Source organism: Camelus bactrianus, chromosome 22 (assembly GCF_048773025.1).
Source record: "Camelus bactrianus isolate YW-2024 breed Bactrian camel chromosome 22, ASM4877302v1, whole genome shotgun sequence".
In the NCBI taxonomy this organism is placed as follows: domain Eukaryota; kingdom Metazoa; phylum Chordata; class Mammalia; order Artiodactyla; family Camelidae; genus Camelus; species Camelus bactrianus.
In genome coordinates this window covers 25,037,549-25,060,313 of record NC_133560.1, presented here as the reverse complement: position 1 = coordinate 25,060,313, position 22,765 = coordinate 25,037,549, and the positions used below count along the sequence as shown (strand labels likewise).

Genomic DNA, 22,765 nt, shown 5'->3' with positions numbered 1-22,765 from the left:
GGCTGAAGGTTTGAATGAAACTAAGATCTCCTTTGAATGGAGCCTGTTAGGAGAAAAGGGTTTGGAGTAAGGCTGGGACTCCAAATTCTAAGGCTGGGTGGGGGTGACCCTCCCCCTCCACTGTGGGGTGGGGCTACAAGGGCCCAGCTTCCAGCCCAGGGCTCCACCCCTAGTCGGCCAATCAGCGCTCTGCACAAACTTTCCCAACTCCCCCCACCAGCTGTCAGCTAACCCCCACCCCCCGCCCCCTCCAGCGAGCTCCGAGCTCCGCCTGGCCGGGCCTGGAGCACAGGGCGAGGCCAGGGCGGGGTCTCGGGCAGTCTCCTGCGGATCCCGAGTGGAGCCGACTGCCGCAAAAGTGCACCGAGCCCGTGGAGTCGCCGCTCCCCGCAGCCTCCCCGGCTGGTCCCCCGCCTTGAGTGTAGGCCCCGCTGGGATGCGGAGTCGCTGGGGCCTGGGCCAGCCGCGGGCCGGCCTCTGTCTGCTCCTGTTCTCGCTGCAGCTTCTGTCCCTGACGCAGGCCGGTGAGACGGGGGGGGAAGAATTAGCAAGTAGAGTGCAGGATCCAGCGAGATCCTAAAAGACTGCGTGGAGTTGGGAATGGGGGAAGAGCAAGGGGGGCGTGCACGTTGCGCATGGCTATGGTGTGGCGCTGGGGCGCTAGTGTCCGATCTGCTGGGGCGACTTATGGGTGTGACAGCTGGCGGGGGCCAAGGAAACGTGTGACCCTGTTTTACTGATCAATGCTCAGGAATAAATGCAATTTATAGGTGTGTGTGTGTACCAATGTCCGTGTGGACATTTGGAGTGAAATTGTGTGTGTCCTGGTGTGGAAGTTAACGATGATTGTATGATTTTGGGTGTTGGGATGACCCCTGCGCAAATACATGATTGAGTTGTGGGTAGGCAAGTGTGGGGCTAATTTTGAGAATACCTGTGTGTATGTTATGCGTGTGATTGTATGTCTCTGGGTGACCCTATGAGGGGTGTGGTTGTGATTTGGGAGGTATATAATTGCCCATGAGGATGATTCTGAGGGTGATGGTGATTGGGGACTAGTAGGGGAGGTGGTTAATCTGAGATTCAGAGCTCGCTTTGCGTCTCCCCAAATGGCTTCACCCTATTCTCCCTCTTCCTCCTCTACCCCCAATTGGCGCGCGCGCCCCCCTCCCCCAACTACTCCCAGCCCCTCCCCCCACCCCGTGCTCCCCAGAGCCGAGATCAGCACCATGGACAGGGCCTCGGGAGGGCCTTGGTGAGGGGCGAGGCGGGGCGGGGCGCGGGGCGGGGCGGGGCGGAGCTCCAGCGGGGTCGGGGGAGTGGAAGTTGCTCCCCCCAGCAGAGCAAGCATCGGGTGTTTTTCCCGAGGAATTTCTCAGGGGCCCCCCTAGGGGTCCCGGGGGCCGCCGGACGGGTGAGTCAGAGCTGACGCACGCCCAGCTGTGCGCATCTGGCTGGACGCCGCGCCCTGCCCCGCAGGGTTCTGGGTCGGGGGCGTCTCGGCTTTCGGGAAGGTCGTGATCCCTCGAGTGGTGAGGGGGCTTCCCTGGTCTGGGATACCCCAGGTCAGGCCCTCCCGGTAACCCCTCCCTAAAGTGAACTCAGACCCCTCCAAAGCCCCCGCCCCACCGCACACACTTTCTCACTTTCTCTGCAGTCCAGAGAGGTGCCCGCTCGCGCGGATAATCCCAAATTGGCCTACGCCCCACTCCCACGCTCACACATCCACACAGTCGTGCAGCCTCAGCCATCCATTCAGAATATAAGGCCCCAGGGACACCAGGAATGTTAAACACCTGGTGCCTACGCCCTGGCAACCCTATCAGCCACACGCCACATGGTCACAGTTTTTGTCACCCTCCTACGCTTTCAAAGTCTCACACACGCTACCACTGGTATCCATACAACACAGTCAACATTCCCAACCAGTCACCCACTCACTGACTTGGTCACATCCTCACATATATCCACACTCCTCCTTCTCAAGCCTGATCTATTACAATCACAGACTCCCCTGAGGGACCTGCAGACCTTTGAGCTCACTGCCAGGACCCCAAGACAAGTTAAAGAACTGCACCTAATCTCTTCATCATAGGCCAAATCCTTGCACACATCAACACACCACAAAGGACACACTCAGCGAGTCCCTGATCCACACAGAGTCACACACGTGCTTGCACAATCTCACGCACGTACAGAATAGCACGTATACACATTTGCACAGATACTCACACCTAAGCTCTCCTACACTTCTGAGGGGGTCCCAGCCATGTTCCAGTCTGGTCCCTGCCTGCCTCCCTCCACATCCTAGACCCCACCACATCTCTCTGTGGTCCTGATCAGCCCAGGGGAGAGTCTGTGGGGGAAGGGCGAGTTGGGCACTTGACAGACCCCCACCCCTTGGCCCTGCAGGCAGGACTCAATGCCTCTTGTGTGTCTCCTTGTCACAAAGCCAGCCACGAAAAGAAAGGGCAGTTAGTTTCTGAAAGGTCATTACAGAAGGAACACAGATTGAAGCAGGAAAAGTTTGGGTTAGATGCTGGGAAAGACTTTTTAAATGTGAATGAGCAGTTGGTTGAGGGGAGACCCCTTCCCACTGCAAAGAGGCTAGAGTCTGGGTGAAAGGAGAGCATGGGAGAGCCACACTGGGAAACAGGGATCTCAGACCTCCCTTGCATCCCAGCCTGGAGAGGGGGCAGCTGGGATGATCATTCCACCGGGGAGTGACCCTTGTGGTCAGCAGAGCCTGGGAGCCCAGATCTTAGCCCCAGGGGGCTGTAACCCAAATACCTCTTAATGACAGCCCAGCCACAGAACAGGCAATTAGAGATGGGGCTGGTGGAGACAGCAGGGTTGGGGGGGTGGGTGCAGATGGAGAGAGAGAGATGGAAAGAGTAATCCACACACAGAGATATTTACACAGAGGCACAGAGATAGAGGCACGCAGAGAGAAACAGATGTGAGAACCAACGAAGCACCAAGAGGCAGAGGCAGAGAGAGCTAGAGAGTGAGAGAGAGCTAGGAAGTAAGAGAGAGAGAGAGGGAAACAGAGAAACTGATTCAGAGCTGGGCACAGAAAGTGGGACAGAGAGAAGGCAGGGAGGGGAAGAGAAGAAAAAATGCCGAGGGGATTGGAAGCAAGAGAGAGCCGAGACTGGAACAGGGCTCTGTAGAGTCTGGAGAATGAGAGATCTGACCCAGGAGGAGCTGAGATGGGGGGCCCTCATCCAAGCCCATATCTCCCCCAAGTCTGGCCCCCTACCCTGGCTCCCAATGGTGAGGTCAGTAGAGCCGCCCCCGGGGTGAGGTCATGGCAGATTTGGCAGAAACTGGCTCCTGCCAAGAGGCTGGGTCAGGGGGTCAGTGGGACAGCCTGCTAGGGGAGGGAGGGGAGATCAGGCAGGGGCTTTGGGCCCAAGGAAAGACCCCGCCTACCCTTGCCCAAACCATGTGGTTCCACTTAGCACTGGCCAGGCAGCATGGGGGTGGGGCTGGTAGGACAAGCCTGGGTTAGGATCTGATTGTCCCTTTCTTTGCTGGGATGAGACGGATAGGGTCAAAGAGAGGAGGTCAGAGGTTATCAGAGAGAAGTGGTCAGAGGAGATTGTCAGAGAGGATGATAAAATGGGGAAGTCACAGGTCAGACTGATGAGAATGGTATTGGCAGAGGGAGGAGGTCAGGGTCAGGCAGAAGAAGGTCAGATGAGGTGGCCAGAATAAGTCAGCGCAGATCAGAGAAAGAGTGGTCAGAAGGAGGAAGTCCAAAGTGACAGCAGTCAAAGGGACGAGTTTATGAGTGATGGTCAAGGAAGAGGTCACGGGAGATGATGGTCAAGGAGGAAGTCGGAAGAAGTCAGGGGAGGTGGTGGTGAGAGGGAGGAGGTCAGAGGGAGGAGAGCCAAGGGAAGAGGTGGAGGAAGACAGGCATGAGAAGCCCCTCCTCTCTAAGTGGGTTTCCCCTGGCAAGGGGGCTTTAGGCCCAGGAGGCAGACCAGGGGAGCTGATGCGGGGGAGTGTGCAGAGGGGGACAATCTGGCTCTGGGGCTCAGGCCAGGAAGCTTTGATTCATCCCAGAACTAGGTCAGCTTTTTTTTTTTCTCACCAAAAATCAAGGGGAAAAAACCAAAAAAAAAAAAAAAAAAAAAAAAAAAAAACAACAAACAAAAAAACCCCAAAACAAAACAAAACAAAAAACAGGAGTCAGCAGGCCGATGAGGCCGGAACAGCTGTGGAGTGGTTGAGGGGGGTGAGTCCTAGGGGGCTCCTTTTCCAGGACCCACAAACCAAGTTGCGGGGGCTGAGTCCCCCAAACCCAAGTCACTCACACAGAGTCCTGGGCTTGTTCTAATTGCCCTGCACGCTGGCTTCTCCCCGCAGCAGACCCTGTGGATGTGCTGAAGTCTCTGGGTGTGCGGGGGGGCCAGGCTGGGTTCCCTGAAGGGCCTGGCCTCTGCCCCCAGAGGACCTCGGGAGGCGACCGGGCATTCAGGGTGGGCAAGGCCACCACGATCGGTGTCCCCACACGGGAGCTCTTTCAAGGTGAGTCAGGACAAGAGGGGTTATCCTGGGAGCATAGGTCACATTCAGACCATCTGAGCTACCCCTGTCCCTCTGCCCACCCAGATGGGCGCTTTCCTGAGAACTTCTCTGTGCTGATCACTCTGCGGGGCCAGCCAGCCAACCAGTCTGCCCTTCTATCCATCTACAATGAGGCCGGTGTCCGGCAGCTGGGCCTGGTGCTGGGGCCGGCTCTGGACCTTCTAGGTGACTCCTTCAGACCCCTCCCCCAGCAGGTCAACCTCACGGATGGCAGGTGAATATAGGGAGGGTGGGGGATCCCAGGAGAGGTGGGGTGAGAAGCATCCCCACTGACACTGTCCCCTTGCAGGTGGCACCGTGTGGCTGTCAGTGTGGATGGTGGGATGGTGACCCTGGTGGTTGACTGTGAACCTCAGGCCCCCGTATTGGGCCACAAACCTCGATTCATCAGCACTGCTGGACTTACTGTGCTGGGGACCCAGGACCTCGGGGAGGAGACTTTCGAGGTAGCACTTCAGTGATAGGGGAAACTGAGGCAGATGGCAGGAGGGTGTTTCGCCCCCAGCCTGAACCTGGAGAAGAGTTTGGAGAAGGGAGCTATCTGGCTTCAACCTTGCTCCAGGAAGCTGGGAGAAGGGAGTTCCAGGCATCACTGTGCCCCTTTGTAGTGTAGGACTGTGAGACTGAAAAGCCCCAAGTTGATCATTTGTGATGGTGCATATTTGACTTGTGGTGGGAGGATAAAGTTGTCATGTGTGGCTGCACTGGTTGTTGCAATTGTGTGTTATTATGTGCTGGTGAGGCATGGCGTTGTGTCTCTGTGACAGATGTGTTTTCGATGTAGTGACTATTATGTGTGTCATAACAGTCCAGGGACCTCATCTGTCTTGTTCCCCTCCTCATCCCCAGTACCTTGAAGAGCACCTGGCACAAAGTAGGTGTCATCATGTGCCAGAGAGCGAGAAACGAATGTATCTCAGATGGAACAGATGTTGTGGGCTGTGGTTTCTGGTTGTGGTTTGGTGTGACCCTGATAGAGTCTTCTTCCTCTCAGTTTTCGGGGGCAGAGGGATTTCTAGGGCTGTGGTGGAGCCACACTTCCTTACACTTAGGGTGCTTTGGGTGGAAAAACACTAGACCTTGATGCTTGGAATAGGGGCTGGAGTCAGCCTGTGGACCCCTTCCCCGACCCCCACCCTCTCTCCAGGGAGATATTCAGGAGCTGCTGCTAAGTCCAGATCCTCAGGCTGCCTTCCAGGCCTGTGAGAAGCACCTTCCTGGCTGTGACAACCTGGACCCTACAGCCACAGGGGTGAGTGAGGGTCTTGTCCTGGGGTCTCAGGCTGAGTCATCCCTGGCTCCAGGTCTCAGGAATGAGTGAATTCTGAGCTATATCCATGGGGCAGAGCGTGGTCCTAGGCATGAGTCACCTCGGTCTCAGGTCATACAACTGACCTCTGGCTCCAGATCATATGATTGATTTTGACGCCTGGTCGCAGGGCTGAGTGAACCCTGGCTTTAAAACACAGGACCTATGGACCATGAGCCAGAATGACCCCAGGTGATCTGAGTGATGGGGCCTCCATTCAGGGACACTGGACTTGACTGAGGTCCTCTTCCCAGGTGCCCCAGGGGGAGCCAGAAACTCCCCCCCGTCGGCGGAAGGGAAAGGGAAAAGGAAAGAAAAAAGGGCGAGGTCGTAAGGGGAAGGGCAGGAAGAAGAAGAATAAGGAAAATTTGGCCCCGAGTCCACCTCCTGGCTCCCTGGAGAATCAGGTAAGGGATCTGCAACTTCTCCCCTCTGCTCTTTGACTGGTCCCCACTGATCGCTGGCGCCTCATTCAAGGTCTCAAGTCTCCAGTCCCTGTCCTTTGACTCCTCTCAGTTGACTGATCACTGTTGTGGGGTGGGAAGGCTGGTCCTGTCTTGTGAGCTCTCTCATATCTTCCCCCAACCTCCAGTTCTGGGGGGACTGGAGGGAGGGGGACACACTCAGATGAGTACCTTATTATTAGGGGATTCTTGATGAGGGTTACTGTTTAAGGGGAGCCATTAGCTGAGATAAGTGATGGGCTCATTAACATGTCATTGCTTGGGGTTGACTGGTTGGGGTAATTGGTGAGGGTTTTTCATTGGAGGAGCCATTAATTGGTGGGACACTATTCGTACACTCTGATAGAGATCACTGGTTGGGGGGTCACCTGGAGCCAAGGATCAGTTATGTTGGAGGTCATTGAAGGAGGCCGCTGTTGGTGTTATTGATGTCACCAGCTTAGGGTTAATGGTGGGGGGAGGTCATTGCTGAGGATCACTAGTTGGGGAGGTCAGCAGTGGGGACCACTGACTGGAAGGCACTAGTAGGGTCACCAGTTGGAGTCACTAGTTGGAGGATTAACTTTCAGGGGGTCATGAATGAGATAATTAGTTTGAGAGTCCCTGATGGGTAATTAGTGGAAAGTCACTGATGAGCCATTGGTTAGTGGAATTACTGTTTGGAGGTCATTGGTTGGGGAGCCATAGCTGAGCTCACTCATGGGTATTCATTGTCAGAAGAGCACTGGTTAGGAGGTCTAACTGGTTAGGAGTCACTAGTGGGACTTATTAGTTGGGAGTCTGTAGTTAGTACTTATTGTGGAGAGGTCATTGGTTGGGGAGGTCACTGGATGGGAGGGTACTAGTTGGAGCCACTGATGGGGGTCATTAACTGGGGAGAGGGCCACTGATGGGTTGGTTACATATGAATACCTGGTGAGAGGCCAGGTGTGATGTAGATTATTAGGTGTGTGGGTCATTGGTTAGGTTCCTTAGCGGGGATCATTGGTCATGGGCCATTAACTGGGGGGGGGGGTTGTTAATGGGTCACTGGCTGTAGGAATAATTGGGGGCTATTGATGGTGGTCATTCATTGAGAGGTCATTTTCTAGGTGTCCTGATGTGGCCCATTGGTTGGAGTCCCTAGTTGGAGGGTCACTGATTGTAATACATCTGCTTTCAGCATCAGTGGGAAGAAAGAAGTTATCACTTCAGCCTAGAACAGGGACATCGGGAGTGCCCTACCCTTCCTCAGCCCCTTCCTTAGCCCCAGCCCCTCACCTGGGCTACCGCCACCCCCTTTGCACCCACAACCCAGTTCCTCTGCAGCTGTCCAGGCCAGGAGGAGCTGCTACTCCCTCTCTGACGGCAGCCTGGCTGGTTGACCTCTGAGCTCTGCCTTGGGAGCGAACATACGGGATATGCTTCTGGGAGTCTGGTCCTGAGTGCTGGACATTGACCCTGACCACTGGGCTCTGGAGCCAGCCCCACTCTGTCTTCCAGGCCTCCCAGCCCTGGCCAGCCGTGCCCCCCTTCTACACATGAGGGCTCCCCCTGCTGGCTGTCCTGGTCCAGCCAGCACACCTTCACCTCCACCTCCACTGGCCAGCCCCTGGCCCTATACCCCTTTGATGTTTTCAGGGAATCCTTCTCTACCCTCCTCCCTAGACTGGGTGCTCCAGCAGGCAGGGCCTATCTCCTCCTTTGCCTTCCTTTTGTCTGGACTGGCCCGACACCAGACCTGATACTCTCTCTGTCCCTGCTCTAGACCTCCACTGACACCCCCAAGACAGAGACTCCAGCTCCAACTCTGCCTCTGACTCCCACGCCTTTGGTCATCAGCACTACTGTGGCCACTGGCAGCAATGTCACCATCCTAGAGGTTGGTGGGAAGTGGACATGGGGCTGGAAGGGAAGGTCCTGGGGTAGTGGGGGTGGCAGACAATAAGGAGGTCAGGGGCAAATTTTGGTCTGTCCCGTTGTCCTCAGGAGGGCCTGGACTCTGACAGTGGACCTGAACTAGGGACCCTGGAGACTGGGTTAGCCAAAGAAGATGAAGAAGGTGGCCCCACCATGGGCCCGCACTTCCGGGCAGCGGAACAGTCATGGAAGACTCAGTTCCAGATCTTTTCTGTGAGTCTGGGTGGCTGGGGGAATCTAGGTGCAAGGGGAGGGACTCCTGACTGGAGCCACACATGGCCACATTTTCTTTTTTGCTTTCTTTTTATCTTGCCTAGAAATCCTTCCCACCACCCCAGTGCAGTTGACAAATATTTATCTACAGACACTGGGTTAATGCGACAGGCACTGTGCTAATGAATGGCTCTGTGATTAGTGTGATTCAGATTTTTAGTCTGAGCATGTTGAGAAGCCACTTGAGATGGAACATGATCTCGCTTAGGAGATTTAAAAGCTCTTTCTGGCTGCTGAACAGCATGTGGACTGTAGGAGGAGCCAGAGGGGCAGCAGGGAAACCAGTAGCCTTTGCAACAGAGAGTGGGGACCTAGCTGAGGGTAGTGGTGGTTATGGTGGGGATAGAGAAAAGTGGACAGATTTGGGCCATTCCCCACTTTGCTCTTGCCGCTGGAGGTGGAGAAAGATGCAAAGAGGACTGGGTAGATCCACCATGGCACTATTGGGTAAGATGGGGAAGCCTGAAGGGAGAGCAGGTGGAAGATGTCAAGGATCTCGTTTTTGGATGCCTTACATTGGCAACCCCTATTTGTCTGTCAATGTGGGCGATTTGGTTAGAAAATTCTGGAGTTCAAGGGAGATGGTTTAGGTTGGAGATAAAGACTTGGGGTTCATCAGCAGAGGGATGCTATCTTAGTGAAGCGATTGGATGAGATTACCTAAGAACACAATGCAGACAGAAGGTGGCCCAGGTTCTAGCCTTGGTGTTGGACAGGGGAGAAGGTAAATAATCTTAATCAACTTACCCTGAGTGCCTGTTGTGTGCTAAGCTCTGTTTTAACTTCTTCACCGTCCCGTGGGATATGTACAGTCGGCATTCACCCATGGAGTTTGCAGGTGAGGCCATAGGAGTTGAATAATTTGCCCAACATCACTTAGCCAGTGAAAGGCAGATCCAGAATTAGGACCCCAGAGCACATGTCAGAGTTCATGCTTTTCACCTTGCTGCAGCATGGCCAGCTTGAAACGCGAGGCTGAGTGGCTCAAAACATATTGATTGAAGAAGAACAGCAGAGACAGCTCAGAGGGCGGACTCTACGCACACGCGTGTGTGTGTGTGTGTGTGTGTGTGTGTGTCTGTGTGTGTGTGTGATGAATGTGATACCAGTCAGATGGGAGCTCTATGTCTGAGTTCCAGGGCTCACACCTCTTTTCTTTCCACCCTCTGCCCCAGGGCACTGGGGAGAAGGGAGAAAAAGGAGAACCAGCCGTGATTGAACAGGTGAGAGTCCTAGGGCTGGAGGAGGTGGAGGGGTCTGGGCTAGATTGGGGGTCACACTCATTTCTCCCCCAGGGGCAACAGTTTGAAGGCCCTCCAGGAACCCCAGGACCCCGAGTGAGTCTTGGCTGCATTCGCCTCTTCCTATCTTTTATTTCCACTTGGGGCATTTGATCCCCTGGGGTGGGGAGTTGGGGTGTAATATTGCCAGGTCATTCAAAGACTGTTGGATATTTGAAACTCAAGGGATGAATCAAAATAGAGATTGAGATATAAAGTAAGGGGATTTTAAGGTTCAGTATAGTATTGAGAGGCCCGGAATGGCTCAGTGATGGGGTAGGAAGGTCTGCATGGGATCAGGGTCAGCGGTGGATCGGAAGTTAGCCTCGCTCAGACTCTGCAGTACTCATGACCTTTGTTCCTCTGTTCCCAACAGGGGGTGGTTGGCCCCTCAGGCCCTCCTGGGCCTCCAGGATTCCCTGGCGACCCTGGTCTACCGGTAAGAGACTCCCTCTGGATAACCTTCTGGGGGAGAGAGGTTTCAAGCTGTGGTGCTGAAGTTGGAAGGGTGGCTGGAACTGGGGACATCACCTTGGAGCTGGCACTGACCCCTTTCTGCTCGTCTTTCTCCTTGTCTGAATTATCACTCTGGCTTCTCTTCTGTCCCTGGGGGCCTGTCCCCTGTTTCTTTCCTTCCATCTCTATCCTTGAGTGTCCTTCATCTCTGTTTTTCTCCCTATGTCTCTGTCTCTTCCTTTATCTCTCTTCTGTCTGTCTCTCTGTTTCTATCTCTTTCGCTTTTTATGACTCTTTCCTCCTCCTTCCATTTTTCTGTCTTTCTCTTGCCCTCTGTCTGCTTTCTCCATACCTCTATCTTCCCCTGTCTCTCTCTCCTCTCTCTGGCTCTCTCTGCCTCCCTCTCTCCATCTCTCTGCCTTCATCTCTCTCTATCTCTCTCTCCTCCCCTCTATGTTTGTCTCACATCTCCGTTTCTCTATGTTCCTTCCTGCCTTCATCCTTTCCTCCATCTCTCTACCTCCATCGGTCTCTTTCTCTCTCCCTCTCTCAGGGCCCTGCTGGCCTCCCAGGAATTCCTGGCATTGATGGAATCCGGGGTTTACCAGGCACTGTGATCATGATGCCGGTAAGAGGAAGCTAGGGTGGCATGGCCTTGGGGGTGGATAGAATTCTGACCCAGGATGGGGGCCTCTCTTTGTGGCTCCCCTCACTATGAGTTGCCCTTTAGTTCCAGTTTGCAGGAGACTCCCTCAAAGGACCCCCAGTCTCCTTCCAGCAGGCCCAGGCTCAGGCAATACTGCAACAGGCTCAGGTGAGTGGAGGACAACTGGGGGACTGACAGCAGGTAAACGGGAGGGTATCAAGAGAATGATAGGGGTGGGAGATAATGAATAGTCAGGAGACAGGTGGGTATTTGTCTCCTGAAGATGTCTTTGTGGGGATGTTGGGAGACTTGTTGGAGACCTGAGGCTCTGTTCCCCTCCTTATCTCCAGCTCTCTATGAAAGGTCCCCCTGGCCCAGTGGGGCTCACAGGACGCCCAGGCCCTGTGGTGAGTAAGGAGGCTTCATAGAGGAGGGGATACATCAGTGGAGAGGGGCGAACTCCCTCTAACTGCATTATGCTGTCTCTCTTCCTGCAAGGGTCTCCCTGGGTATCCAGGTCTGAAAGGAGAGATGGGAGAAATGGGGCCACAGGTGAGACTGGTGAGGGTGGGGACGGGATTGGATGGGAAGGTCTTCTCCTGGGGTTGCAGGATAAAGTGCTAGTTGGGAAAAATGACAAAGAGGTTGGGAGTGCCCTTGCAATTACTGCCCTTCCCAGGGAATGATTTAAACTAAGTCCTTCCTCCTTGTTATTCTTCCTTTTCTTCCTCCTTTTCTTTCTCTTCTAGGGCCCCCGAGGCCTTCAGGGACCTCATGGGCCACCTGGCCGAGAGGGAAAGATGGTGAGTGACTCCTCGGTCCTCAGGTCATCCCTTATCCATCTCTCAACACCTGACACGAGCCTTAGCTCCGTGCTCCCAGGGTCTGCTGGTGTCATTTGTGGGATAAGAGCACTGAGGACAAGTAATGATGGTCCACAGTGGGTGTGGCAAAGGGATCTGTCCAGGTCACAGAGACAGGGAGGACTTGCCAGAAGGAAAGATGTTTGAACTGAGATATGAGGCATAACCAGGGAAACAGGAGAGGAAAGGCATTCCAAGTAGAAAGAACAGCACATGCGAAAGAGAAGACTGGCACGTTGGGGGAAATGATGAACAAGATGGTTCCAGATGGTTTTCAGGGCCACGAGGAACACACAGCAGCACAATGAACGGAGACTGAAGATGAGGGTTCTTGATTTTTATGATGATGGTAACTTGGACTAGAGAAAGGGCACTTGGGATAAAGAATAATGGATGGGTTTGAAATGTATTTGGGAGGTTAAACTGGTACACAGAGAAGCCCCCAGCACGGGGTGCTGCATGAGGAAGGTGCTCAATACACGGTAGCAGGTATCTTGACTACGTCACCTCCCCCATAGGGCCGCTCAGGAGCAGATGGGGCTCGAGGCCTCCCAGGGGACACAGGACCTAAGGTAGGTGACAGGGCCAGGACTGGGACTTGGAGGGACTGTCAGGGCAGAGGATTCAAGGCTCAGCTGCTGTCTCTTTGTGTAGGGGGACCAGGGCTTTGATGGCCTGCCAGGGCTGCCTGGCGAGAAGGGCCAAAGAGTGAGTATCTGAGGCCCTTCCCCCATACTCAAGCCCCATCCCAGTATTCATTACTCCCTCCCCACCCCCAGTATCAGACCCTCCGTCCCTGTGTCTCTGTCCTCACCCCGCGTGACTCATCTCCTTTCCTGAGGTACTGCTCTCCTCCCCACCTTTTGACTCTGAACTGCCCTCTGCTCCCCACTCCAGGGTGACTTTGGTCATGTGGGGCAACCTGGTCCCCCGGGAGAGGATGGTGATAAGGTAAGTTTGGAAGAGAGTTAGGGGATGATTTAGAAGCTAGAAAGCCAGAACAAGAGGAGTAGAGCATTCAGGAGACTGGATGAGGGGTGAGGGTCTGCACTGGAGGGTCAGGAGGTCCAGTAGGGCTCAGAAAGACAGATTGAGAGCTGGGGGTTAGTACTGGAGTTAGGAGGTGGGACTCAGGATTGCAGGTCCAGGATTGAAGTCAGGGGCCTGAACTGAATCACATATATTCAGGTGCCTGGATGCCACCACATGCTCTATCTCTGAGATCCTCTGGGAGGGGCTACCTAGATGAGGGAAGGTGATTCTCCAAGGGTTATACCTCCCCTCTCCCAAGTAATGATGCTTTCCCACAGGGAGCAGAGGGACCTCCAGGGCCCACTGGCCAGGCTGGGGAGCCGGTGAGTATCAGGGACCCCCCAGGCCCCTTGCCTGGCACAGGGGAAGGAGTCAGGATTCACAGGACCTCAGAGCGGCAATGCTGCAATAATGCTCCTACGTCCTTGCAGGGCCCCCGAGGACTGATTGGCCCTAGAGGCTCCCCTGGCTCCCTGGGACGCCCGGTGAGAATGCCACTGTCTCTCCGCATATCTGTTTGCCCTTTACTTGCCTTTCTCTCCTCTGCATGTCCATTTCTGTTGCCTGGCTTCTCTGCCAGCTCACCTTTTCACCTGTGCCTCTCAGTGTCTCAGACGCAGGCTCCAGTGCATGTGCCTGCCCTGGTCTCACACCCTCTCCTCCCCCAGGGTGTAGTTGGAATTGATGGTGCTCCAGGTGCCAAAGGAAATGTGGTACGTGTTCTGACCCCTGATGCCTTCTGACACTCTGACCCTATGATCATCCATAACCTCGACCACTCCCATGACCCCTCATTTCAACTTCACTGACACCTCAATACAATGATCCTGTTAGGCTTCACAGAACCCTCACTTTCTCCTCAGGGTCCTCCAGGGGAACCAGGCCCTCCAGGACAGCAAGGAAATCCTGGATCCCAGGTTTGAGCTACCTTTCCCAATAATGGTGGGTGGTGGGGCCAGCCAAGGTCATAGACCATTCCTAGCCTCCCCAACCTTTGCACTCACTGCCCCTTTCTCATGCTTCCCTTCTCCCTCTTTCTTGATGTCTTCAGGGAATCCCCGGCCCCCAGGGACCCATTGGCACCCCTGGGGAGAAGGTGAGTGACAGCTCTATCTACCCCTCTTCAGATGGAGCTGTGGGTCAAAGACACTTCTAATGAAAGGGGTGTGGGTAGGGAGTCCCCGACCCCAACAAGTCTTTCACACTGTTTTTATATCCCTTGTCTCAATTGTCCCAGAAGCAGAGGATTTCTGAGGCTCAGAGAGGGGAGGGGGCTTGTCCAAGGTCACACAGCAAGTTTGGAAGAGCTGGGGATAGATTTCCTGGCCAGTGGTATCTGTTTTTTCTCTGATCTTGAAGTAGATGCATGTCTGAGTAAGGTTGTTTCTGGTGGAATGCTAGGCTCTGAGCCTCCCTGTCTCCCCCTACTATTCATCGGTTTCAGGGTCCCCCTGGAAACCCAGGGATTCCAGGCCTCCCAGGATCTGATGGCCCTCTGGTGAGAACTGAATGCTGGGAAGAGGAAGGAGAAGAGGGAAGGCCTGGGAATCTGGATGGCAAATCAACTTTCTGACAACTTAGAATGTTTTCCTCCCAGGGTCACCCAGGTCACGAGGGCCCGACAGGAGAGAAAGGGACCCAGGTGAGTGACTTGGAGAGGGGCCGATTTGGGAAGGGGGTTGGTAGGCAGGGCCAAGAGTCAGGGGCTAATGAGGAGAGAGATGAGGGCACTGGGAACATGGAGGAGGGAAGGGCTGGATGGCACTAATCTACCTCTGTCTCAGGGTCCATCAGGATCAGCAGGCCCTCCGGGCTACCCTGGACCTCGGGGTGTGAAGGTAGGTGATTCTTGGGGCCTGCAGATAGGGTTGATTCACCAGCATTGACTTCCAGAAGCCACGTCCATCAGAAATGTCCCCATGTGTGGTGAGAGGAATCAGTCTGCCAGGCAAAGTGGGGTAGGAGTGGAGTTTGGGTCTGAGTGACAATATATAGTAAGGTGTGTGCTACTATGGAGCTGAACAGCCAAAAAGTAGCATTACAGTATGACCGTCACCTTGTGGCTGAGGATAGTTAAACCCACAGGCCGCTGAACTCATTCCACTATGAGCACACACAGCACATCCAAGTCCAGGTCAGCACATTGTAGTCAAGCAGAGGATTGTTTTTTCAAGCTCAAACCCAGAGCCACACAATCTACAAGCGCATAAATGCTGGGACAAGCTGAGAGCTGTACTGTACTGCTTACAGATTCATTTTTAACCAAGTGAAGGGACATGGGGATTCACATCTATATGGTAGCCAGGTTTAGTTACATTGTAGCCAAGTACAGGTACCCATTACCTGTGGTCTAAGAACAGAGTTTGGTGGTAGCCAAGAGCCAGCTCCTTACATTTTTGCATTGTAGACAAGCTCAGTTACACTGTAACCAAGGAGGTAGCTATACTGCAGCTGGCCACAAAGTCCTGTGGGTGTCCAAACTCAGAGTTCCATTGTAGCCAGGCATGGTTTTATATATTCATACATCATTGAAGGCTGTGTTGTTACTCAGTCTAGTTACTTGGTAACCATGGCCAGAGAACAACTGTAGCCAAGCTTGGTTACTTTGTGGTCAATGAACTGCCGTGTGGCTAGAGACAGTCATGCTATTGTCAAAACACAGTTATGTTGTATTCAACTACAATTTCATTTCAGTCCCTGAGCTCAGTTATACTGTAGCCAAGTGCAGCTTTTCTCGTGGCCCAAGTCCAGAATTCCGTGTGAGCAGCAACTGGGCTTGTACTGAGCAGTCTCACTGTAGCCAAGCACAGACTTGCCTTGTTGCCAGGCACAGAGTCGCATTGTAGCCAGCACAATGGGAAACATTCCTTTGCCTTTAGAATGAGGCCGGAGCCTGGAATGTTCATCCTCTCTCTGTTGCCAGAAGGAACTGTGGACACAGTGTCCCTGGGAGATGGGAATCAATTACGCGGAAATTTGGCCTTCCCTGCACACCCCCACACAGATGACCTTGGGAAGCTGCCAGTGGGAAGGGGAGGGGGAGAGGCAGCGTCTTGCACACTACACTAGCGGACTTTAGGGAAAGATAATTTCCTCTCTGGCTGCCCCTGCCCTCCTCCAGTCCCATATCCTTTTGGGACTGTTCTGGCTATTTCGGGGCAGAGGACTGAGTTTAGGGCCCTTCTGAAACAGGGAGGGGAACTGAAAGCTTTTTAAAATTTTTTCAGGGTACTTCTGGCAACCGAGGCCTCCAGGGGGAGAAAGGAGAGAAGGTGAGAAAGGAAGGGATTCCTTGGGAGCAGAGCCTTAATAATGGGGCTCTGGCTGTGCCCCTTCTCTGAACCCCGACCTCTGATCTCCGTACTGTCTTCCACCCAGGGAGAAGATGGCTTCCCAGGCTTCAAGGGTGATGTGGGGCTTAAAGGTGATCGGGTAAGACAACCTCTAAAGGACGGGCCTGGTGGATCTGGGGGACTTGGGAAAGACAGGGAGGGGTGAGCAGAGGCTAAGATGGGGGTCAGTGGGAGCAGAAGTGACAAAGGGGCTGATATCAGGGCTTCTCCTTTCTATTCCAGGGACAACCTGGACCCCCAGGTCCTCGGGGAGAGGATGGTCCTGAAGGGCTGAAGGGGCAGGAGGGGCTGGCTGGTGAAGAGGGGCCCCCAGGTTTAGCTGGGGAGAAGGTGAGTGGACCTGGTCACCTCCTCCAGTCTATACCCCAGCTTCCCTTCCTGCAGTCAAGGTATTCCCTGGCCCTTTGCCTTCTGCCCTCTGCTCTTTGATCTCCAACTTCAGAAGGCTATCAGCTCCTTTGGTTCCTCAGCTCAGCTTTGCAGAGCAATTCCAAGCACATTATCTTATGTTCGCCCCCACAACCACTACAGGCAACAGGCATTTTTACACCCATTTTACAGACAAGGAAAATGAGATTTGAAATGCTTGAGTGAGCTGCCCAAGGACATGCCCCTAGCAGGCAGGAGCCAGGACTTGAGCTTATGTTCCCTGATTCCCACACCACTACCCCTGCCATCATGCCCCAGCTATCCTGCCCCTCCCCCACTGACCTCTAGGTTGCAATCTCTGACCTTTGTCCTATAATCTCTCTGCAGGGCAAGCTTGGGGTGCCGGGTCTCCCAGGTTATCCAGGACGTCCAGGCCCTAAGGTCAGAAGCTAGGAAGAGGGTGGTGGGCAAAGGCAGAGGGTTCAGAGACTGAAAAACATCTAGGGGTCTGTGCTATGGTCTGGGGGTGAGAGCTGTCCATCCCATGGGTCATTGGGAGCATAAGATGTGAGCTTTGGCATCAGACAAACTTGGGCTTAAATACCAACCCTTACCTGCTAAGTAAACTTGAATGAGTCTCTTGAGTCCGTTTTATCAGTTGCAAAATGGAGATATCAACAGTATCTACCTCACCAATTTGATTATAATAACGTTGATGATTTTGATAATAAAACTGTTGGATCTTTCTTATTTGGTATGATTGAGGTTCAAACAAAAAGCCAGCAAGGAGGAGAATCATAAAAAATACAAATCTTACATCTCTTAAATTAATTATAACTTACAATAAAATGTAATTAAGTAAAAATGTGCATTTGGTTGCCAATATTTTGAGGGGTGAGGCTATTGATAAGACATGTCTTTCTGCCAAAGTCACACCCATATTACATCACAGATGATTTATAGTTTGTGTTTATAAAAAGTGGAGCAGAAACTTAAAGACACTTGAGAGGAAATCTGAGTATAGAGTCTTTCCAGAATTTCATGCCGTTGCCAACTTGATCTGGCACAGTTATCTTTCCCATGCCTAATTTGACAGTGATTTTTTTTTTATAGTGACTTCCCTTTATATCAAGTCTTTTCCATTTAACTTAGATTTGATAGATATCTTTCTTTTTATTTTTTTAATCATTTTTTGTAAACTTTCACTAAGTCCCATGACTCCAATAGCAAGGTCAACTGACATAAACAAGTCACTGAAACTAAGAGCTAAACTAAGGCTGTTGGAGCAGAAGTTCAAGGGAGTTAGAACAGAGCCTCCAAGCCAAGACTGATCAGTGTGTCTCGGGCACCAAGCAATGAATACACTACAGGAGGCTTGGTGTGTCAGTTAAGTTGAGGTCAGTGTCCTAGGCAGCTGGAGCTGCTGCAGCAAAAATGCCTTAGACTGGATGGTTTAAACAACAGAAACTTGTTCTGAAGGCTGGAAGACTAAGGTCAGAGTGCTAGCATGATTGGCTTCTGGCAAGGGCTGTTTTCCTGGTTTGTAGATGACTGTTTTCTGTCTCTGTCTTCACATGGTAGGGGGGAGAGAGAGAGAGAGGGAGAGAGGGAAAAATCTAGTCTCTTCTCTTCTAAAATGGGCACTAATCCCATTCATGAGGGTCCCACCCCCATGACCTACTTATTTCCCAAAGACCTCACCTCCAAATATTATCACACTAGGGATAGGGGCTTCAACATATGAATTTTTGGAGGACACATTCAGTCCTTTGCAGTTAGTAATAATCAGCATGAATAAGAAAAATGACAGCTAACATTTCTTGAGCACATACAGTGTGCCAAGTACTTTGTTAAAAAAAAAAAACAAAAACACTTTCTATACGTATCCCACTTAATCCTCACCAAAACCTTGTGAGGGAGGTATTGTTGGTACTCCCAGGGTACAAATAAGGAGACTGATGCTCAGAGAGTTTAAGCCATTTGTCCAAGGCCACACATCTAGTCCAGTGGTGGATCTAGGATTCAAAACACAGTGAGGGGTGACAGGGGATATCAGAGTCTGTGACGTCTTCCCCCAGGGCGAGGGAGGATGCCTCCAAGATGGTAAGTGCTGCTATGCGCCAGGCAGTGGGGCATAAGACCAGAGAACTAGATCCTAGTCATTGAATAGGTGAGCAAGTGAACAAGGCCATTTCAATATGAATATTACGGGGAAAACAAAACAGGACAATGTGATAGAGCATGACTTGAGGATGTGATGGTCAGGATGGTAGCAGAAGGCTTCTCTAGCAGGTGACATTTGAATGACGTCTAAACGATGAGGAGTAACAACCCTATGGGGATCTGAGAGCAGAGCACATTAGGCAAAGGCAGCCAATGCGATGGCCCTGAGGCAGAAGTGTGCTGGTGCCTGAGTAGCATTAAAGAGGATAGTATGGCTGGAATGGGTCAACAAGGTGTGGGGGAGGAGAAGAGGAGGGTGGAGGGCTGCCTTGGAGGAGGCTGGGGCTGGAGGGATCAAAGAAGCTTCTGGAATCAATGATCTGGAAATGCCTGAGAGGATGGGGTGGCTGAATGGGGTGAGGGGCCAACATTGCCCACTACCCCTCACCTTCATTTTGTCTCTCTCATTCTCTTGACCTAGGGATCTATTGGCTTCCCCGGACCCCTGGGACCATTAGGAGAGAAAGGGAAGCGGGTGAGTCATGATCCAGGTGTGAGGGTAGAAGGGGTCTTGTATGAAATGGGAACAGCATGTGTGGCTGTGCATGATGGCAGGTGGGGGCCTGGGTGGCTGTGTCTATGCCTGGAAGCACTTGTGTGCATATATAGTCCCATGTGCAATGTAGGGCACATGTAGGCGATCCCACTGGGCACTACAGCACATGTGCCTGTGCATACACGTGTGCATGTGCACCCCATGTGCTTTTTGGTGCAGAACACATGCAGTCTGAGTGCTGCAGCCGAGGGGCTTGTGACTAGGTGAACAAGGGCACCTGCTGCATGTACACTGTGTGACCATGGGCATAAGTGTGTGAGGGGCATGTAGATATGTGTGACAGAATAAGGAAATACACATATGTGTGTTTCTGTGTACATGTGTGCATTATTTTGCTATGTGTAGCTGAGTCAGTGGACATGTGTGGAAGCCCATGAGTGTACATATACTGTTGTATTTATCAAGACTGCGTCCTCACATGGATCCATGCATGTATGTGTTTACATTGGGTATACACATGTGCAAGGGACATACTACATGACATGACAAGCTCCTTGTGTCGACCTGAGGCTGTGATTGCCCCTTGTGTGCCTTGATGGCATGTAGTCATGAGTGCATACCATGCAGCTGTGATAAATAAGTGTCCATGTGAGTGAACACGCTTGTAGGTGTGGACCTTATAGGTACAACATACATATAATTGGGTGTTTATGAACTTTGTGTGGCTGCATGTGTAAGTTGTATTTACATGTGTGTGTGAATGAAAGTCTTGTGAGTGAATGAGTGGCAGACATCTTTCCAGGTCTCTGACTGGGTGCATTTGTGTGTTTGTGTCTTTGCATCATGACTCTTTTCTGCTTCCCCCTCACCTGATTTATGTTCCAGGGGAAGGCGGGGCAGCCAGGCCTGGAAGGAGAGCGGGGACCACCAGTAAGAAAATGGAGAGCTTGCCTCACCCCACTGGGCTGTAGTGGGGCAGGGCTGGAAGGAGGGGTAGCGAGAGGGGAGGTTGTGGGGAGGTCTTGAGCAGGTGGGAAGAGGGTTTGGGTTAAGTCGGTGTCCCTGGTGTGACAAGGGGCGGTCACAGAGGTAGGGGACCTGGAAGACTTAGCCTCATCTCCTGGATTCCCCCACCCTCTCACTTCTAACCTTTGCTTCTTTTCTACTCAGGGCTCCCGTGGAGAGAGGGGGCAACCAGGTGCCACGGGGCAGCCAGGCCCCAAGGTATGGGGTGGGTGGGCAGTCAGGTCCCCCCATGAAGGCTCTCTGCCCCAGGCCCACCCAGTCCCTCCCTGTTGAGTATGTTCTGTAGCCTGAGTCTCATTCACTCTCTCTTAGGGTGATGTGGGCCAGGACGGAGCCCCTGGGTTCCCTGGAGAAAAGGTGAGTGAGTGTGAGTGAGTGTGTGTGTGTGTGTGTGTGTGTGTGTGTGTGTGTGTGTGTGTGATTTGGGGTGGGAGACAAGCCCAAAAAATGGGGAGACATTATAACACAGAATGTGAAAAGAACAAGACTCTGAAGTCAGAGAGCTGTGAGTTCAAGTCCTAGCTCTGCCCCCACTCCCCTGCTATGTGACATTGGGCAAGTCACTTAATTTCATTGTGCCTCAGTTTCCCCTTCTATAAAATGGGAGTAACCACAGTCCCCCATCCCAAAGGACTGCAGTGGCAAATGAAATGACTTCCTGCGTGTATAATGTCCAGCCTGCAGGAGGCGCCTACTGTGCTTCTTTTCATCATGTGGGACTTGGGCAGACAAGAGGGATGACATAATGGCTTCTGCTTCCATTTCAGGGCCTCCCAGGTCTGCAAGGCCCTCCTGGGTTCTCTGGACCAAAGGGTCCCCCTGTAAGTGAGCTCACCTTGCTTGAGTGGGGAGAGGGAGCCAGGCAGTGGGAAGACACCGTATTTGTGCTTCAACTCTCTCCCATTTTGTCCCTCAGGGCCCCCAGGGGAAAGACGGGCGACCTGGGCACCCTGGACAGAGAGGAGAATTGGTGAGCAAACTCTTGACCTCTGACCCCTGACCCCATTAGGCTCTCCATTTCTTCCCCTCCATGACACCCCCTTTGAATGTTTCTCCTCAGGGCTTCCAAGGTCAGACAGGCCCACCTGGACCAGCTGGTGTTGTGGGTCCTCAGGTCAGAGTGGACCCCTCAAGTTTCCCCAGTTTTGCACCAGTTGGGGGATATCTGGGAGGGGGTGGATCTCAGATAGACCCCCACCCCAACCCTAACACACCTCTCTTCAAGATGAGCCTTCTTCTTCTCCAGGGCAAGACAGGAGAAGCAGGGCCTCTGGGTGAAAGGGGGCCTCCAGGCCCCCCTGGACCTCCTGGTGAACAAGGTCTTCCAGGTCTGGAGGGCAGAGAGGGGGCCAAGGTGAGACCCTGCCCCATGGGAGATCTTGTCAAGGGGCCCCAAAGGTCCCTGGATGGTCCCACGCCACCTCCAGACTGAGAATCAGCCCCATGGGGGTGGGGGCCCAGACTCGCAGATTAAGAGGAGACACCCCCTTCTCTGAAGCCTGACTCCCCCTCCTCTGCACTCCTGCAGGGGGACCTAGGACCACTGGGACCCCTTGGGAAGGAAGGACCACCTGGACCCAGGGGCTTCCCCGGTCCCCAAGGAGCCCAGGGGGACCCAGTGAGTATGGTTTGGAGCCCCTCCTGCATGTGGCTGGGTTGAAACAGAGAAGGAAGTGGGGGGTGGCCAGGACAGGGACATGGCCATGGTATCTTAGGCAGGGGCAACCTTGAGAGTAAAAGAATGGCTACAGGAGGGGCCTGGAGGGGACAGATCCCTGAACCTCAGCCCCTGGGAAGGGGTGGGAACTCAGTCCCCCAGAGTGAAGACAGGACCTGGGGTCACCTTTGGGGGTCTCGACTGTGAATCATCTTCTTCTGCAGGGACCTACTGGTTTGAAGGGTGATAAGGGCCCCCCAGGCCCCGTTGGGGCCAACGTAAGTGTAAACACATCTGCTGGGGTTGGGGGGCAGGGAGTGGATGGAGAGGGGCAGGATGGAGAGGCCCCAGGGTACCCAGGAAGCTGGGCATTGTCATGATTTAAGTCCACTATTCTGGGAGCCAAACAAGCCTGGCTCAAGCCCAGCTCTGCAGATCACTGGCAGGGCAGCCGTGTCACTCCGCGAGCCTCAGTTTCCTTGTTGGTAAAACAGTCCCCGCTCCCAGGTGATCATAAATCTCAATGAGATGATCCTTTGGACATATATTCAACCTCCGTTCCAGACATCAGCATTTAAAAACCTCCTTTCTCCTGGAGTTTATAACCTAGTCAGGAAGAGAAGGAATCAGTGGTGATGAATGCCACAAAGAAAATTAGCACAGAGAAGGGGGAGCAGGGGAGAACTTTTGAAATAAGCTGGCCTGGGAAAGCCTCCTGAGAAGGTGACATTTGATCTGGGAGCTGAAGGAGGTGAGGGAGGAGCTATGTGGATGCCTAGGGGAAGGGTGTGCCAGGCAGAAGGAGCAGCATGTGCAAAGT

At 53.1% G+C, this 22,765-nt stretch overlaps 1 protein-coding gene across 4 annotated transcripts in view; it reads left to right on the top strand.

Moving 5' to 3' along the window:
- The first annotated feature begins 252 nt into the window (after window positions 1-252).
- The window catches only part of COL5A3 (collagen type V alpha 3 chain), a 35,610-nt gene continuing 13,097 nt past the window's right edge, over window positions 253-22,765 (top strand). For 3 of the 4 annotated variants that reach the window (XR_012501641.1, XR_012501640.1, XM_045516175.2), the window contains exons 1-41: window positions 254-524; window positions 4,378-4,539; window positions 4,624-4,813; window positions 4,889-5,045; window positions 5,747-5,851; window positions 6,163-6,315; window positions 8,120-8,233; window positions 8,341-8,484; window positions 9,720-9,767; window positions 9,840-9,881; window positions 10,201-10,263; window positions 10,834-10,908; window positions 11,011-11,094; window positions 11,277-11,333; window positions 11,425-11,478; window positions 11,676-11,729; window positions 12,308-12,361; window positions 12,444-12,497; window positions 12,687-12,740; window positions 13,100-13,144; window positions 13,253-13,306; window positions 13,490-13,534; window positions 13,685-13,738; window positions 13,873-13,917; window positions 14,266-14,319; window positions 14,419-14,463; window positions 14,606-14,659; window positions 16,049-16,093; window positions 16,200-16,253; window positions 16,397-16,504; window positions 16,931-16,984; window positions 19,188-19,241; window positions 20,148-20,192; window positions 20,433-20,486; window positions 20,601-20,645; window positions 21,056-21,109; window positions 21,205-21,258; window positions 21,349-21,402; window positions 21,535-21,642; window positions 21,817-21,906; window positions 22,170-22,223. Coding sequence is in view for 2 of the 4 variants with exons in the window: in XM_045516175.2 (XP_045372131.2) it covers window positions 437-524; window positions 4,378-4,539; window positions 4,624-4,813; window positions 4,889-5,045; window positions 5,747-5,851; window positions 6,163-6,315; window positions 8,120-8,233; window positions 8,341-8,484; window positions 9,720-9,767; window positions 9,840-9,881; window positions 10,201-10,263; window positions 10,834-10,908; window positions 11,011-11,094; window positions 11,277-11,333; window positions 11,425-11,478; window positions 11,676-11,729; window positions 12,308-12,361; window positions 12,444-12,497; window positions 12,687-12,740; window positions 13,100-13,144; window positions 13,253-13,306; window positions 13,490-13,534; window positions 13,685-13,738; window positions 13,873-13,917; window positions 14,266-14,319; window positions 14,419-14,463; window positions 14,606-14,659; window positions 16,049-16,093; window positions 16,200-16,253; window positions 16,397-16,504; window positions 16,931-16,984; window positions 19,188-19,241; window positions 20,148-20,192; window positions 20,433-20,486; window positions 20,601-20,645; window positions 21,056-21,109; window positions 21,205-21,258; window positions 21,349-21,402; window positions 21,535-21,642; window positions 21,817-21,906; window positions 22,170-22,223 (3,021 nt within the window). In the remaining 2 variants the exon portion in view is untranslated. Of the gene's footprint in view, window positions 525-4,377; window positions 4,540-4,623; window positions 4,814-4,888; window positions 5,046-5,746; window positions 5,852-6,162; window positions 6,316-8,119; window positions 8,234-8,340; window positions 8,485-9,719; window positions 9,768-9,839; window positions 9,882-10,200; window positions 10,264-10,833; window positions 10,909-11,010; window positions 11,095-11,276; window positions 11,334-11,424; window positions 11,479-11,675; window positions 11,730-12,307; window positions 12,362-12,443; window positions 12,498-12,686; window positions 12,741-13,099; window positions 13,145-13,252; window positions 13,307-13,489; window positions 13,535-13,684; window positions 13,739-13,872; window positions 13,918-14,265; window positions 14,320-14,418; window positions 14,464-14,605; window positions 14,660-16,048; window positions 16,094-16,199; window positions 16,254-16,396; window positions 16,505-16,930; window positions 16,985-19,187; window positions 19,242-20,147; window positions 20,193-20,432; window positions 20,487-20,600; window positions 20,646-21,055; window positions 21,110-21,204; window positions 21,259-21,348; window positions 21,403-21,534; window positions 21,643-21,816; window positions 21,907-22,169; window positions 22,224-22,765 lie in introns of all 4 variants that reach the window. The other variant, XM_010954225.3, reaches the window with a different exon arrangement.